The sequence below is a fragment of the Aristolochia californica genome, unplaced genomic scaffold (genome assembly GCF_029961685.1).
Source record: "Aristolochia californica isolate CCGP_79_NKW_82.1479 unplaced genomic scaffold, dmAriCali1.0.hap1 SCAF_11, whole genome shotgun sequence".
In the NCBI taxonomy this organism is placed as follows: domain Eukaryota; kingdom Viridiplantae; phylum Streptophyta; class Magnoliopsida; order Piperales; family Aristolochiaceae; genus Aristolochia; species Aristolochia californica.
In genome coordinates, this window is record NW_027181782.1 from 33,296,446 (window position 1) to 33,311,708 (window position 15,263).

The window sequence follows — 15,263 nt, forward strand, 5'->3', positions numbered from 1 at the left end:
TAGCTCCGTCTCTATCTGTTGGTGCCACACTCTGAGAAGTGCTAAGGTTTCTTTGGTTAGGGAGGGTACTTCTAAGGCGGTATTTTAGGCACAACCGGTTTTGCACGGCATGGGTCTTGGCACTAAATCTCTTTTGCCTAAGTTATATCCTTGGGGTTCTCTCTACAGAAGTCACCTGGTGAGTACTCACCATCTTCTTGTTTTCCGTTCATTAATTCATTTATCTATTGTCTAATTGGAACAATAAGTTTGTATTGTCTATGCTCTATTTATAGTTCTGGCTGAGAACAGTTGCTGTTGTTTCTTGGGTTTGCATGTTGTTTTTATGGAATTTTGTAACTTGGGTATGATGTCAGGTGAGTCATTATTTAGATTACTTAAACTAGGAAAGATGGGATTCGGTTTAGAACTGACTACTTATAAAAAATTTGGAATGAAGAATAATTTTTGTTTTGAAAGAAGAGTCCAATTTTGGTCTTCCAGAAGATGAAGCAGGTTCGTGGAAAGCGGTTTAGTGAAAGCATCGGCTAACTGATCAGCAAAGGAGACACGAGAAACCGAAAGAGCACCACTATGAACTTGTTCTCGAATGAAGTGGCAATCTAAAACTACATGTTTCATGAACGAGTGAAATATTGGATTGGAGCACAGATTTATAGCACCAACATTGCATAATAAAGCATCAGTTGTTGTGGAAGAAAAATACCAAGTTTAGTGAGAATAGACCAAATCCAATAGATCTCAGATGCAGTGGTTGCAACATATTGATATTTTGCAATAGAGGATCAAGCCACACTCCGTTGCTTCTTAAAACTCCAAGAGATAGGATTGCGATCTAGGTAAACAAGATAGGCACTTGTGGAAGTAAAATCATCTTTGTTTCTTGTCTAGTCAATATTAGAGAACACAAGGAGAGACAAAGAAGATTGTCAATGTAGTTTAATACCATGATCCAGAGTCCCACAAAGATAGTGCAACAATCGTTTGACAATATCCCAGTGGTTAGTATTAGGGCAATGCATACATTGGGATAACTTATTCACTTCATAAGCAATGTCAGGGCGAGTAAGACACAAGTATTGCAGATTACCAACAACAACCCGATATTCAGATGGATCAAAGAGTGTCATGCCAGACTGAAGTGTGAGTGTAGATGACATGACAAGAGGCATAGCTACAGGCTTTGCATTTGTCACGCATGTGCGAGCATGTAGATCCGAGATATACTGGTGTTGAGATAGAAGTAATCCTTGAGAATGAGGAACAACTAGGGGTGGCATCGAACCGAGCCGGTTGTCGAGCGGATCAAGCTCGGATCGGTTTATTTGGATCTCAAACTTTAACTTAACAAGTCGAGTTCAACCAAACCATGGTTCGGTTCAAAAGCTTGCAAGCTGACTCATTAACTTAACAACGGCCCGAGGTCGGAGGCGGGAGTTGTCTTTGACTCTTCGAGTTCAAGACGTCGACTCTTCTTTTTTTGTTCTCAACTTCTTGGGAATCAGGGAGCAAAATTGGGGATTTGGGGGGATGATTGATTTCACCTTCTTATTTTTCATTCTTCCTCTTCGATTTCTTCCTTCCCCCGTCTGTCGTCGTCGATCCTTATCACCGTTGAGCCCTTCCCGTAACTTTCTCTCCCTCTTTTTTGTCTTTGTCTCTCATTCCCCACTCCCCGACGCTTCTACCGTCACCATCACTATTGCCTGATGTCCTCGTCTTTGTCGTCATCCGCTCTGCTCAACTGTCCTCGTCGCCGTCGTCCTCCTCTTCAAGCTCCACGGTCTCAATCTGTGACAAAAGCAGGTTGATGGAAGAGAGAAGCAATCGAGACCAGCGCAAAAAAATCAATATCGTGCTACCGTGATTTTTGAAGAAGAAGGCAAACAAGAAATGGGAATGTACTTATCTCCTTCGCTTGGAAATGGAAGGTCCACACTTCCTCACAGTTCACAATCATGAAATTATCCCAAGACCATCTCCTCAAATTTAGATTAATATTTATTTTTTGGAACTTGTACCTAACCATTCTTAAATCACCAATAATTTTTTACCTGAAACAAATTATTAAATCATGAATATAAATATATTTCTATTTTTTCCATGATAGTGCAACAATCGTTTGACAATATCCCAGTGGTTAGTATTAGGGCAATGCATACATTGGGATAACTTATTCACTTCATAAGCAATGTCAGGGCGAGTAAGACACAAGTATTATAGACTACCAACAACAACCCGATATTCAGATGGATCAAAGAGTGTCATGCCAGACTGAAGTGTGAGTGTAGATGACATAACAAGAGGCATAGCTACAGGCTTTGCATTTGTCATGCATGTGCGAGCATGTAGATCCGAGATATACTGGTGTTGAGATAGAAGTAATCCTTGAGAATGAGGAACAAGTAGGGGTGGCATCGAACTGAGCCGGTTGTCGAGCGGATCATGCTCGGATCGGTTTATTTGGATCTCAAACTTTAACTTAACAAGTCGAGCTCAACCAAACCATGGTTCGGTTCAAAAGCTTGTAAGCTGACTCATTAACTTAACAACGGCCCGAGGTCGGAGGCGGGAGTTGTCTTTGACTCTTCGAGTTCAAGACGTTGACTCTTCTTCTTTTGTTCTCAACTTCTTGGGAATCAGGGAGAAAAATTGGGGATTTGGGGGGATGATTGATTTCGCCTTCTTATTTTTCATTCTTCCTATTCGATTTCTTCCTTCCCCCGTCTGTCGTCGTCGATCCTTATCACCGTTGAGCCCTTCCCGTAACTTTCTCTCCCTCTTTTTTGTCTTTGTCTCTCATTCCCCACTCCCCGACGCTTCTACCGTCACCATCACTATTGCCTGATGTCCTCGTCTTTGTCGTCATCCTCTCTGCTCAACTGTCCTCGTCGCCGTCGTCCTCCTCTTCAAGCTCCAGGGTCTCAATCTGTGACAAAAGCAGGTTGATGGAAGAGAGAAGCAATCGAGACCAGCGCAAAAAAATCAATATCGTGCTACCGTGATTTTTGAAGAAAAAGACAAACAAGACATGAGAATGTACTTATCTCCTTCGCTTGGAAATGGAAGGTCCACACTTCCTCATAGTTTACAATCATGAAATTATCCCAAGACCATCTCCTCAAATTTAGATTAATATTTATTTTTTGGAACTTGTACCTAACCATTCTTAAATCACCAATAATTTTTTACCTGAAACAAATTATTAAATCATGAATATAAATATATTTCTATTTTTTCCATGATAAAAGTAATTGCAATTTCAAATTAGATACTATTACAATATCTTTCATTTTTTATTTTTGTTGAATCCATGTAATATATGGGGCCTTCGCCAATAAATATTATTATTTATTTAAACTTATTATCTATCTATTATTGATTTTCGATCCATCAAATGTGACTACAAATTTTAGGGTGATAAAAATAAAAAATTAATACATGTTATAAAAAATAGGTCTAGTTACACAATAATAATTATAAGGGGTAGGTACAACATTTAATCGTTACTTCTTATGATTAATCGGAGTAACTCCCCCCGTCTCGCACAACGTGCGTACTCGCACGTGTAGTTCAAACGTGCGAGTTTCGCACATGCGAATTTTTTTATTATAAATACTATCATTTCATGCTCCGAAGAAAAAACAAAAATGGGCATGTGATTAAGTCAACCAAAACCATTTTTCTTAACTGGTTTTCCAATCCTTGAATTAGAATGATCTGATTGAGTACAAATAGACAAAACTAGCCTTGCTTTTCAAAGGAATGTTTTTGTGTTTGATTATTGAATAAAGTTTATGCATAATTATGCAATTTTTATGAATAATTTTATGCAAAGTGTATAGATAATTTTATGCAAGGTTAATATACAGAGGTTATGCCCAATTTTAAGTAGAAGTCATGTCCAATTTTATGTAAAATATATGCATAATTTTATATACAATTTATTTGACATGTATTTATGCAAAGTTTTAAATGTAGGTTGGAGCTCGAACTCGAACTCAATTAAAATTATTGGGCTTGAGCTCGATTACAATTTTAGGCTCGAAGTCGAGTTTGAAATATTTAAATAAAACTTAACTCGAACATAGGTAGGTTCAGGCTCGACTTGATTCGATGTCACCTCTAGGAACAATTTCAATTCCGAGAAAGTAAGTCAAGGAGCCAAGATCCTTGAGTGAAAACCTCTGATCAAGAAGGTGCATGAACGTTGTTATAGTTTGATCATTGTCTCCTGTAATATTAATGTCACCCACATAAACCAGAATATACAGCACAATAGTACTTGTGTGAGAGATAAATAAAAAGGAATTTGCAAGAGAGTTGGTGAAACCAGAGGTGCTGAGAAACTCGCGCAACTCATGAGACCATAGATAACCTTGCAAAGTTTGCAGACATGATGGGGAAGATCACAATCAATGAAGCCCAGTGGTTGTGCCATAAAAATATTCTCAGACAGGGTACCTTGGAGAAACACATTATGGACATTAAGTTGTCGAAGCGCTAGCCACGACTTACTGCGAGGTTAAGAACAACGCGAATATTGGTAGGTGTGACAATGGGACTAAAGATTTCATGATAATCAACCACATTGCGTTGGTGAAACCCTTTGGCTACTAAGCGAGCCATCCAAGAGATATTTAGGACGAAAAATTCATTTGCAACCAACCAGATTCTGCGAGGAATTCAAGGGAACAAGTTCCCATGTCCCATTCCGAACAAGAGCATCATACTCATCAGACATAGTCTGACATCATTTGAGATCTGTGAGAATTTGAGTTATAGTTGTTGGTTCACGATTGGCAGATGTAGGAAACTAGGTTGTGAGGTTTAATTTTTGGATGGGCTTGTAAATGTTATTCTTTGATCTAATGACAATAACACGGGAAGGGGAGGAGGTAGGTAGGGATGATGGTTGTGGGTCGACCAATGAGGGAGGTGTATGATTGGGGTTAGGTGTGAGCTCTTGAATGGATCTTGCAGAGAGCGCATGGATCGAAGTTGAGGTAGATGTGCCGGTAGCCGGAAGTAAGGACACAGTGGGAGAGTGTGTCAGACGAAGGATGGTCGAGGTGTGACTGAAGTGTGGTGAAGGAGAAGATATACTCAATGAATTTAACATGACGTGACGCATAAAGACAGGAGGTATTGGGTTCAAGACATAAATATGCATTTTGAGTGGTAGAATACCCAAGAAAGACACAAGGAGAGAAATGTGGAGTGAGTTTGTGGAGGGGAGTATAGCCTGAGTCATGTATAACAGAGACAAACAAAACTTCGGAGTTTAGAGTTGTTAGGAGGAGTGCCAAAGAGTTTGGCATATGGTGAAAGAAAACTGAGTGTAGGAGTAAGTAGACAGTTGATGAGATAAATATCAATGGAGAAAGCATATGACTAGTAAAATAAAGGTATAGAGGCTTGAGAAATAAGATACAGACCTATTTCGACAATATGTTGATGTCGCTGTTCGCATTACCCATTGTGCTCAAGTGTATGTGGAGGAGACGTGTGATGAGAAATGTCATTGGTAGCCAGAAAAGAGGACATTACATTATACGCACCTCCCCCACCCCATTATCAGAATAAAGCATTTTAATTTTTTTCCCAAAGAAGTTTTCAACAAAAGATTTAAACTTGATAAATGTATCAAACACATGTGATTTTCGTTTGAGAGGGTAAAACCAAATATACTTTGTAAAGAAATAAAAAAAATAACATAATATTTGAAATCATCAATAGAATAAATAGGAGAGGTCCAGACATCCGAGAAAATAGTGTCAAGAGGGGAAGAAGAGACAAGGGTGGATTGGAAAAATAGTAATTTGTGACTCTTATTGTATTGACAAGAATTGCAAGTTAAATAAAAATTCAAAGAGTACGATAAATCTTACTGAAAGGTGGACATAATGTGCCTGAGAATTGTAGACGACAAATGACTTAAGCTATGATTCCGCGCAGGTGAAGTGGTCTTGACACTGTAGAAGGTAATTATTGGTGAAGAATGGATTGAGGACGACGACCATTCATACACACCATCCTCAGTTTGATCCTGCAAAAGTGTTACCCCCATGCAAAGATCCTTTATACAAAAAGTAGGTTAGAATTCAATGGAGGTATTATTAGATTTACATAATTGAGAAATAGAAATAAGATTCTTTTGCATGATAGGAACACAAAACATTATTTAAGGAAAATTTGTGTGAGGGTGTAGAGAGGGATTTGTAACCAGGATGAGTAATAGGGAGACCAGTGCCATCACCAACCATAATGTCGTCAATGCCATCATAAGGAGTGTAAATAGAGAGATTACTCGAGTCGGTGTAACATGGTGCGATGCTCCACTATCCAAAAGCCAAGTTAAAACCAGTAGGAGAATTGGCGATTGCAAGATGTGCTTGTGGTTGCCATGATGCTGAAGGGAGAGGTGGCCGGTGAGGAGTTTAGCGAGGAGCCTAGGGCGGTGGCAAGTGCGGTAGCATCTGACAAAAGACAAGACAATATGGAACGATCTGTCCTTTTTCACGACACCACTGGCAATGTCTGAGGTAGGGTCGAGGTTGAGATCGACCATCTGGAATGTTGGTGAGACTTGAGGCATGAGCTGGTTGTGGGAGGTAGGAGGACACCCCATGTTGTCTTTGGTTACGATTACTTGACTTGTCGAAATTGGAGCGAGCATTATCGGGATTTGCAGAAGTTGGAAGTGGAGAGGAGTGAGGTTGATGGACTCATAGTGAGAGTTCTTTGTTGATGAGTTTTTCATGCAATTCATCAAAAGAAATTAATGTGTCACGACCATTGATAATATCAACGAGTGTTTGTAATCATCGTTTAGTCCATCCAAAATCTTCTCAATGAGATCATCCATATCCATAGGTTTTCCTAGGGTCATAAGTTCATTGGCACGTGTTTTAATAAATTGGTTATACTCGAAAATTGTTTGAGATCCCTTAGTGACATGTTTAAGTTGTTCCTTGATCTACTTGAAGTGATCATGCGAAGGTTGGGCATGGGTATGCACTAGAGTATTCCAGGTTTCATGAGAGGTCCTTGATTGAGTAATAAGACGAATGAGAGATGGTATGAACGAGCCGACAAAAGTACCAAAAATCAGTTTGTCTTGACGAAGCCATATATGGTATTCAGAATTAGGAGCGGTTAAATTATTGATTGTCTTTGTGGCTGAGGGTGCAAGATAAGAACCAACAACAAACTTGTAGAGATCATAACTAATAAGAATAATTTCCATTTGAAGCTTCCAGTATAGATAATTGGTGGATGTGAGTTTGATTGAATTGTGGATGATGAGCACCGTAACAATGGCTTCCGGAGGGAAACCTAATTTGGTGTCGGGCAGGAAAACAACAATCAACACCGATGGCTTCCAGCAACAGCAACAGTGAGCCTGCAGCTGCAGCTGTGGTGGATTTCCTCTGCTCAACGATGACAGAGAAGATATGGAGCATCGTTAGTAGTTTGGAGTGGTCGCCAAAACATCTGTTGACGTTGGATTGCCGATTGAGAGCTCTGATACCATATAAAATTTTTGGAATGATGCATAATTTTGTCTTGTCTTCCATTGATGAGGTATGAGGTATATATAGATTTACAACAAGTGTCGTAGTGTTTACAATTCTTCAGCTAAGTTCCTGTATCTTTTATCGTTTACCAAAAGTTGCGAGTTAGTGGTTGCATGCCTATATCTTTTATAGTTTACCAGAAGTTGCGGGTTAGATGACGTCATGTAAGGATATAATCTCTTAGAATGCTATGATAGCAATATATATAAATAATGGTATGGCGGTAGAACTCTATTCCCAAATGGAAGCCCAAGGTGTAGAACCCGCTCATGTGACCCTTGTCGATGTTCCACCTACATGCAAGAACTATCAGCTTTAGTACAGTGAAAACATATATAAGAATATATTAGTGAAAAAAATTCAATATGAATTTGTTCTTGGATAATGCTTTAATCAACATGTATGCCAAATGTAGTTGCCTACGATATGCAAGGCAGGTTTTTGGCTGAATGAATAAGCAAGATGTTGTGTCTTGGACTTCAATCATTTCAGCCTATGGTATGCATGCAAAAGATCAATAAGTCGTTGGCCTGGTCCATAAGATGAGAGAATTAGGTCTATAACTAGAACATATTACCTTTGTTTCCTTCCTTTCTGCTTGCAACCACTCAGGTATGCTTAGAGATGGTTGATTTTACTTTAATTGTATGATTCAGGATAAGATTGTTCCAACAATAGAGCATTTGCATGCATGGTAGATCAGCTTGGACAAGTTGGGCAGGTAGAGGATGCATATGAGTTTATTAAACAAATGCCAATAGAACCAAATGAAAGAGTGTGGGGTACTTTTTTAGGTGCTTGCCGATTTTATTCTAATGAAAGCATTGACTTTTGGCGTGACCTATCAATGAGAGATTAAAGGATCATCTTTGGATTGTTAGCTGTCAATGAAGAATTACAGGAATAATTTACCCGTTCCTTCTATGATAGTGCATGATTTTAGCATTAGTCTTTTTGCTATATGACAGTGTATTACGTTTTTGTTTGAATATGACAAAAAAAAAAGTTTTCATTGTTTTATCATGCAAAAGACACATTGAAAAGATTCAGAATTTTTTTTGAAGTTGGTTCCCACCAGAATCAACGACGAAAACCAGATTGTCTGACAACCCTCCACAGCCGATGAAGACAAGAAGATTCTCAGTCTTCACTGTTAAAGTTCACGATCGTCTCTACAAAAAGCACTGATGTATGTCAAGCTACAAGTACTTCTATTTATTCGGCTCACTGGAAAGCTTCATTATTGAAATGAATCAGAATTTATCAGCCAAATAAAAAACTCCACAGTTGCTTGCTGGCAGTTATTGTGATTTTCTCAACTGGCTCTTAACTCAGCTTGATGAATGTTCCTTAGTTTGTTATAGCAGAATTGCAAAGTATAAATCTCCTTCATGACAAGGTTGGCCTACAAGTTCTCTCTGGAGAATTTAATCCAGTAATAGGTAAGATATCTCAGTTCTTGTAGCCTCAAATATTTTACAAGACTAGGAAAACCTATTGACAGCTCTGGGTAAAGTGCATGTGCTTCAGAGTACTTCAGTTTGATTTTCTGATTCAACTGTCTAAACCTGAGAAGACCCTTTGGGCAGGATTCAACCCTTTGTGGCACTTGGTGTATATGGAGGTGATTGCATTTCCTACAGGTTTCTCCAAATCCAACAAGAATTTTACAACACGAGTATGAATTTGCATTCCTTGGTTTAATTGTTTGGAATCCAAACATATCTTAAGTATACCCAGTCAATGTGAAGCAGACAAATCCCATACCTTCTTCTTGCATTCTAGAGAATATCCTCAATGCATCTTCTTCCCTATCATTAATTGAACAACTATCAATTATAATGTTCCACGAGATCAAATCAAGAACGGCAATATCATCAAATGCATTCATTGTAGATTCTAACCTCTGCATTTTGAATACCCATCTACCAAAGAGCTCCCAATGAAATTACAATTCAATGCATGAGCATGAATTTGCTTGTTGCTAGAATGATTATTGGCTTTCAATGCAGTTCCCAAAACATTTTTACTCCCATTGTACACAGTCTGCAAGTATTGGGTTTCAAATACTTCTTTTAATACTGCAGTTTGATACTTATATTTCACCATATTAGCCTTCCATGGTCTGAACTATAAACGTAAAAGAAAATGGCATCTTGGATGTAAACGGATCAGATTCGATCAAGATATTGGAATCTTCGATTTAATTGATTCAGATAATATCTGGAGCAAATTCCAGTAGCCTCTTATACCTGATCAGGATCATTCGAAATTTCGGGTTTTAACCGGATCCATACTCCCATTGAAAAAAACCTGAACCTGGTACAAGAACCAAATGCTCAATATTCCTCTATTCCACATATGCTGTTCAATATACATCCAGATCTCGCTGAATAGTTTCTACTTGATTCAGACATTCAGTTCACCAGACCAAACAGAATCTTTTTGGTAGGTATATGGTAGGCATAAGAAGAGTAGATCATGTTACTACTTTTCAATGGGAGCATCAATTTTATTTATGGTTGCCATTTCTAACCTTTTTTATGGGTTCTCATACGCTTACAATGTTTTTCTTCAGTAAATCAGCTAAAATATAACAATGGTAGTTGGTCTTATGAGAATCTTGATTGTTGGAGAACTTTCATTCAACTAACACAGCAAAAATGTTTATCTAAGTGATTTATCCAGTAACAGCTTTCACAAAATTTACACATTCTATGCTCTTCACATATTGCTTATAGTTCAGCCAGTGTCTCCACATTTGTCACGCCCTCTATGATAATAAGATCACAGTTCTATTGAAGTTTTCATCATGTTCACTAGGTTTCAGTTCTGATGCTTTGAGATAGAATAACTGACTGATTTTGTTTAACAAAACAGACATTCAGAAACAGTAACACTAATGCTTCTTTGTGTTATATTTATAGTGGAAGATGGATGTTCCCTAGCTATCATTGATGGTTCCTTCAACAAATTTACACAGCTCTAGACAACAAAAAGAATATAGCCAACCCAATTCCACACAGTTTTAAAATTTTTGGAGATCTCCAGCACAATACATCCTTCAGGTATTTCTACACAATCTTCTGAGCACTCAATTTGGTCATCTCTACAGACAACAGTATAGAGCACCATATGATGGGGAACTCTACATTTTCCTCAAATGTTTATGCAAAATAAAAAATGAATAATTGAGGTTACGTAAATAAGTTAACAAATCTTGTCCTGAACATCCCACTAAAACTTAATTATAGAGTCCTATCCCATTTCGATCCAACAGCAACACAGTCATAACAATAGGTCTTAAGAAAGATGATACGCATAATTTTTCATTTGACAGTACCCATAAACTATAATGAACCATTTCAAAGAAGCACAGATTATAATGGTCTATCGTAGAATTGAGTCCACATAAAATAAAGAACAAGCAGGACCACTAGAATTAGACTCAATCTACATGTAAGGATGGTAGCGGGGCAGATTCAAAGAGGATTTTAAGAAACCCAAACCCACCCCGTAAACTGTGCATGTGTTGCCCCCATCCCCTTCTTTAAACCCCACTTCGAAATACTGTTCCCAGCCCACTGCACAAAAAGGTTAGTTTTTCAACGTCATCTTACCTTGCAACCCAAAACACACCAAAAGTGGGATCGATTTTAACCTGTTTGTACCTGACCTTATATGTATACAAATAAAATCACATAAAATATAAAAAACTAGATAAATCAAAATATTCAATTAAAAAATAAGGGTATATATTCCAAAACCACCTTGAACCCGTGTGAGTTTTTGAACTTCACCCCATCCAGCCCTTAGGTCAAATAGCTACCTCATCCCTGCATTTTGTGCACAGAACACACACGACCGTCATACTCCTCTACATGGATAAAAAAGTGACTGATGACACACTCCAGTTATCTACAAACAGTTAATATATTTAAATCAGAACTACCACAAAAGAAGAGACAGTTCAATTAAAAAGCACATGAAAAACGATTACCTTAAAATATGAAACCACCTGAGCTTCTTCACACTACCAGCTCTAACATCGCAGCTGAAAAACTAAAACCTAAAAAAATATGACAAAACAAATAAAAACTAGAAACAAACAAGTACACCTCCCATTGAAAAAAGAGTGATTTAATCATCCTACCTATTTTTGCATATCTCTCAAACCATAGCTCCCTCTTTTTTACCCCACTATCCAATCTTTAACAAATAACAAAAAAGAAAGTAAAAAGAAAGAATTAAAATCAGCACATGCCCAGAGTAGGAGAAGAATAAAAGTTGCTAAGAAACTTTTGCAGAATAGTAAATGTTCTCTATCATACAACCACAGCTTCTGCAAACTAATCCAAAAGAACAAGCTATGGCTGCAACAATTCTTCATACAACAGAATCACTAATTCACAAACTAGCAACTTCGCCTAACATTTCAGAAATGCTTGTGGTATCTATTTAATAGGAGAAACCTTTGAGAAATATGTTTCACTGTACATCAAGAATTTAGAAGCGCCAAACATCCACTATTTAAGATGTATCCCATGGAGAGGAGTGATACAAGAATTTAGAAGCGGCAGACTCCCACTATTTAAGATGTATCCCATTCAAAATTAGGTTGTGAGAATAGCTCATAATCAGTTGGCCCATCCACAACGCCATCAACTGTCTGGATGCTTTCCAAAAGAGATGGCTGGAAACCATCACTCTGAGAAGGCAACAACTTATACATCAATAACAACCCAAATGTAAAAATTGCCTGCAGCTTTGTGGAGTCCCCTTGAATTGAGAAGTATAAGAGCATTGAAAGAAGGAACAAGACCACACAAAACTTCATTATGCACAAAACACTATCCATCAGCCTTCCATCATTTCCTGCTGGGAACCCACGAACTCTGTACACGAACAGAAAGTTATATTTGTCCACCACATATCTGTATCCAAAGTAAGCCGCACCAACAGGGACCACAAGGGGAGCAAACGCAGAATAGATCATGGTCAGGGCAAAGATTGTAAGATTAAAAGCATAATATTGAGCAAAGTCAAAAGTCTGCTTGGGGACATGGATGCTTCTATTGATTGGATACACCGAGAGGTCTTGCCCTTGAAGATCAACCCCATTTAAGCCCAATCCATGTGAAATTCCATTACTCTGCTCCATGTCTCGCATGAGGGGTCTATGCAGCGGGTTTTCTCCCTCGGCTAACGAGTATTCTTCTGTTTGTTCAGGGACCAGCTGAAGCATATCATTCTTTCGAAACTTCTGAAGTTTCCTCTTGATCCAAGGAATTGGAGCCAACAAATCATATGAGATACCCAAGAACGTGCTAGTGATTAAAAACGCCAGGGAAGAGAGGCAAGACCTGGACAAGAAAGATGGACTCATATACTGTTCAATCTTTTTACAGTCTTCACCATCCAAATAACACCTCCCCATGCGGAGGATAGCTCCCTCCAAGGATGATTCAACCAAAGCCCGCAAAATGATGAGATTGACCAAAAAGAAGCAGACCATCTTCAACAGCGCTGCCCGTTGTTCTCCAGAGACAGTTATATGCCTTTCGAACTTTGAAAGATAGGAAAGAACTGATGGTATAACTATATACATACTGACAAATATAAGCACATTGGGTAAGAATTGAAGTACTAGAGAGGAAGCCCAGGTCGAGCTTTGGATCCATGCCCACCATGTCTGTGCATTGTCTAGTGCCTCAGCATTTATAATCCTTGCAGCACTTTTGAGAGCACTAATAACGGCAAGAGGAGAACTGCAGAATAAAAGCATCAATAGGAGGCAGGAATTCACAGCAACTCGGCGTAGTTTAAGTGAAAGCTTGCTGGATCCAAGATGATTCCAATATATGTCAGCTGCAATTGGGGCACGCTCAACTTTCCACCTGTTCCGCTCAAGTCGGAGCTCCATGACAGAGAATAATTTTCCAGGCGGCCTCTTCTTCTCTGTACGAAAGTCCTGCACAGCCTTATTAGTCGTGTACACATCTTTGAATATCACAAATGCCACACCAGCACCACGGGCTCGGCCTTCTTTATACAACTGCAGCTCAGCCTCTAACTCTAGTCTCCTCTCTTGCGATCTTTTCAACCTCTCTTCATCAGTAAGACCAAACCAAGCACAAACCTGTTCCCGAATAAACTTCAATCTCCTCCAGAAAGACTGAACCAGATCCCACAACCTGTTGTTCGTCGTTACCCCATTTTCTTCACTGTCTGAGGAGAACTGTTGGGAGTCAATTCGTGCCTCTAACCAGGAAATATCATTTCTAACGTCAACTAATTCCGACATCAAATCGTCCAAAGAGCACAAATCCATTGGCACAATAACACGATAAACCTTCCCGGGGTATCTATGCTGAAAATACTCTTCCAGCTGAGACTTATCCGCTGCAAGGGTTTTGGGTATTCCGTGCACTATAACCGTGAAAATCGCAACAGAGTTCATGCTAACTTCGCTAGGATTTCCATTCCCATCACGGAACCGAGTAATTCTCAGTCGTTCTTCCATGGTGGAGATCCCGTAATACAAAAAAACTACGACAAGAACAACAAAAAGGAAATGGACCCATAAAAGAGGCGAACCTTTGGAAATATGGTTAATTGTGGTTTTGGAGAACTGGTCAGCGATGGGGCGTGTCCCGGCAGAGAGATTTACGGGCAGAAGCACGGCAACGGCGAAGAAAGCAATACAGAGGAGAAGAGCAAAGCTGCCTCCTTCGAATATGAGGAACTGAGCGGCGTCCGCACCACAGTTGTGAGCAATTTGCGAGGCCGTAGCGTGCCAGACCGCGAGAAGCTTAGTTATTAGGGCCGAGGGTCCAGGTATGCGTCGATGGTCGGAACGGAGCTTCACGAAGAGGAAGAGACAGAGGCAGAAGAAGGCTCCAATTGCAGAAATATTGAGGATATACTGAATATTTCCATACCACGACATGTCCATATCGCCGTCGCCGGAGCCGCCCGAGGAAGAGGGCGGAGGAGACATTGGGTAAAAAGACGCCATGACCGCCAAAAACAAAAAAAGAGGAAAAGAAGCTATCGAATCAGGAATGATAAATTGAGAGATGGACGAGGAACCTTTCGAGTTTGAATTGACTGAAGGAGACAAGAAAAGCTAGGGTTTGAGATCATCACGACAAAATTAACCTAATTCTGCCCTTCTGTTGTGCTCGTCAAGTTGCAGAGAGGCGAACAGTTTACGGGGGTCCGTCGTATTGAAAAGATGGACAGGCTGCTCTTCTTTTGCCTCACATGGACTCACTCACCAGTCTCCAAAAGCGACGAGTCTCCAGCTCAAAGTCCAGTTTTAATATTCCTGCGCAGTTGCAGCCATGAATGGAGCAACATTAATTTTACTTTATAACCTAATCAATCTTTTAATTAAGCTCGAAGGGAACTAATTGACTCAGAATTATTTTGTCTTAAAATCAGGTTTTTCAATGGTCTTCTTGTCCTAACAAATTCTAACTAGGTTTTTCGACCCAGCGGGTTAACCCAGATTTTAACGAGTATTTTGTCCTGGTGGGTGGGTGGGACTCGCCTATATTGAACTGAGTACTACACTACTATGGAGGAGAGTCGGTTAAAGTGGGGAAGGGAAATGGAAAGTAAAATGAATGAACTAGAGATAATGAAAAGAAAAGTGAATTAGATGGAAAGTGCATTGGA

At 39.3% G+C, this 15,263-nt stretch overlaps 1 protein-coding gene and 1 long non-coding RNA gene across 2 annotated transcripts; both read right to left on the bottom strand.

Annotated features, from left to right (window-relative positions):
- Positions 1 to 11,216: 11,216 nt before the first annotated feature.
- On the bottom strand, positions 11,217 to 11,684 carry LOC137944007 (uncharacterized). Its single transcript, XR_011110776.1, has 2 exons — positions 11,581 to 11,684; positions 11,217 to 11,498 (listed from the first exon to the last, which is right to left on the bottom strand). It is a non-coding gene; the product is annotated as an uncharacterized lncRNA (long non-coding RNA).
- On the bottom strand, positions 11,685 to 14,893 carry LOC137944006 (CSC1-like protein At4g35870). Its single transcript, XM_068789497.1, has one exon. It carries the CDS (start codon positions 14,596 to 14,598, stop codon positions 12,172 to 12,174), a length of 2,427 nt encoding a protein of 808 aa, XP_068645598.1. The 5' UTR covers positions 14,599 to 14,893; the 3' UTR covers positions 11,685 to 12,171.
- Positions 14,894 to 15,263: the final 370 nt, after the last annotated feature.

Coding starts and splice junctions, on each gene's coding strand:
- LOC137944006 (XM_068789497.1), bottom strand. CDS start 14,598: ATGGCGTCTTTTTACCCAATGTCTCCTCCGCCCTCTTCCTCGGGCGGC.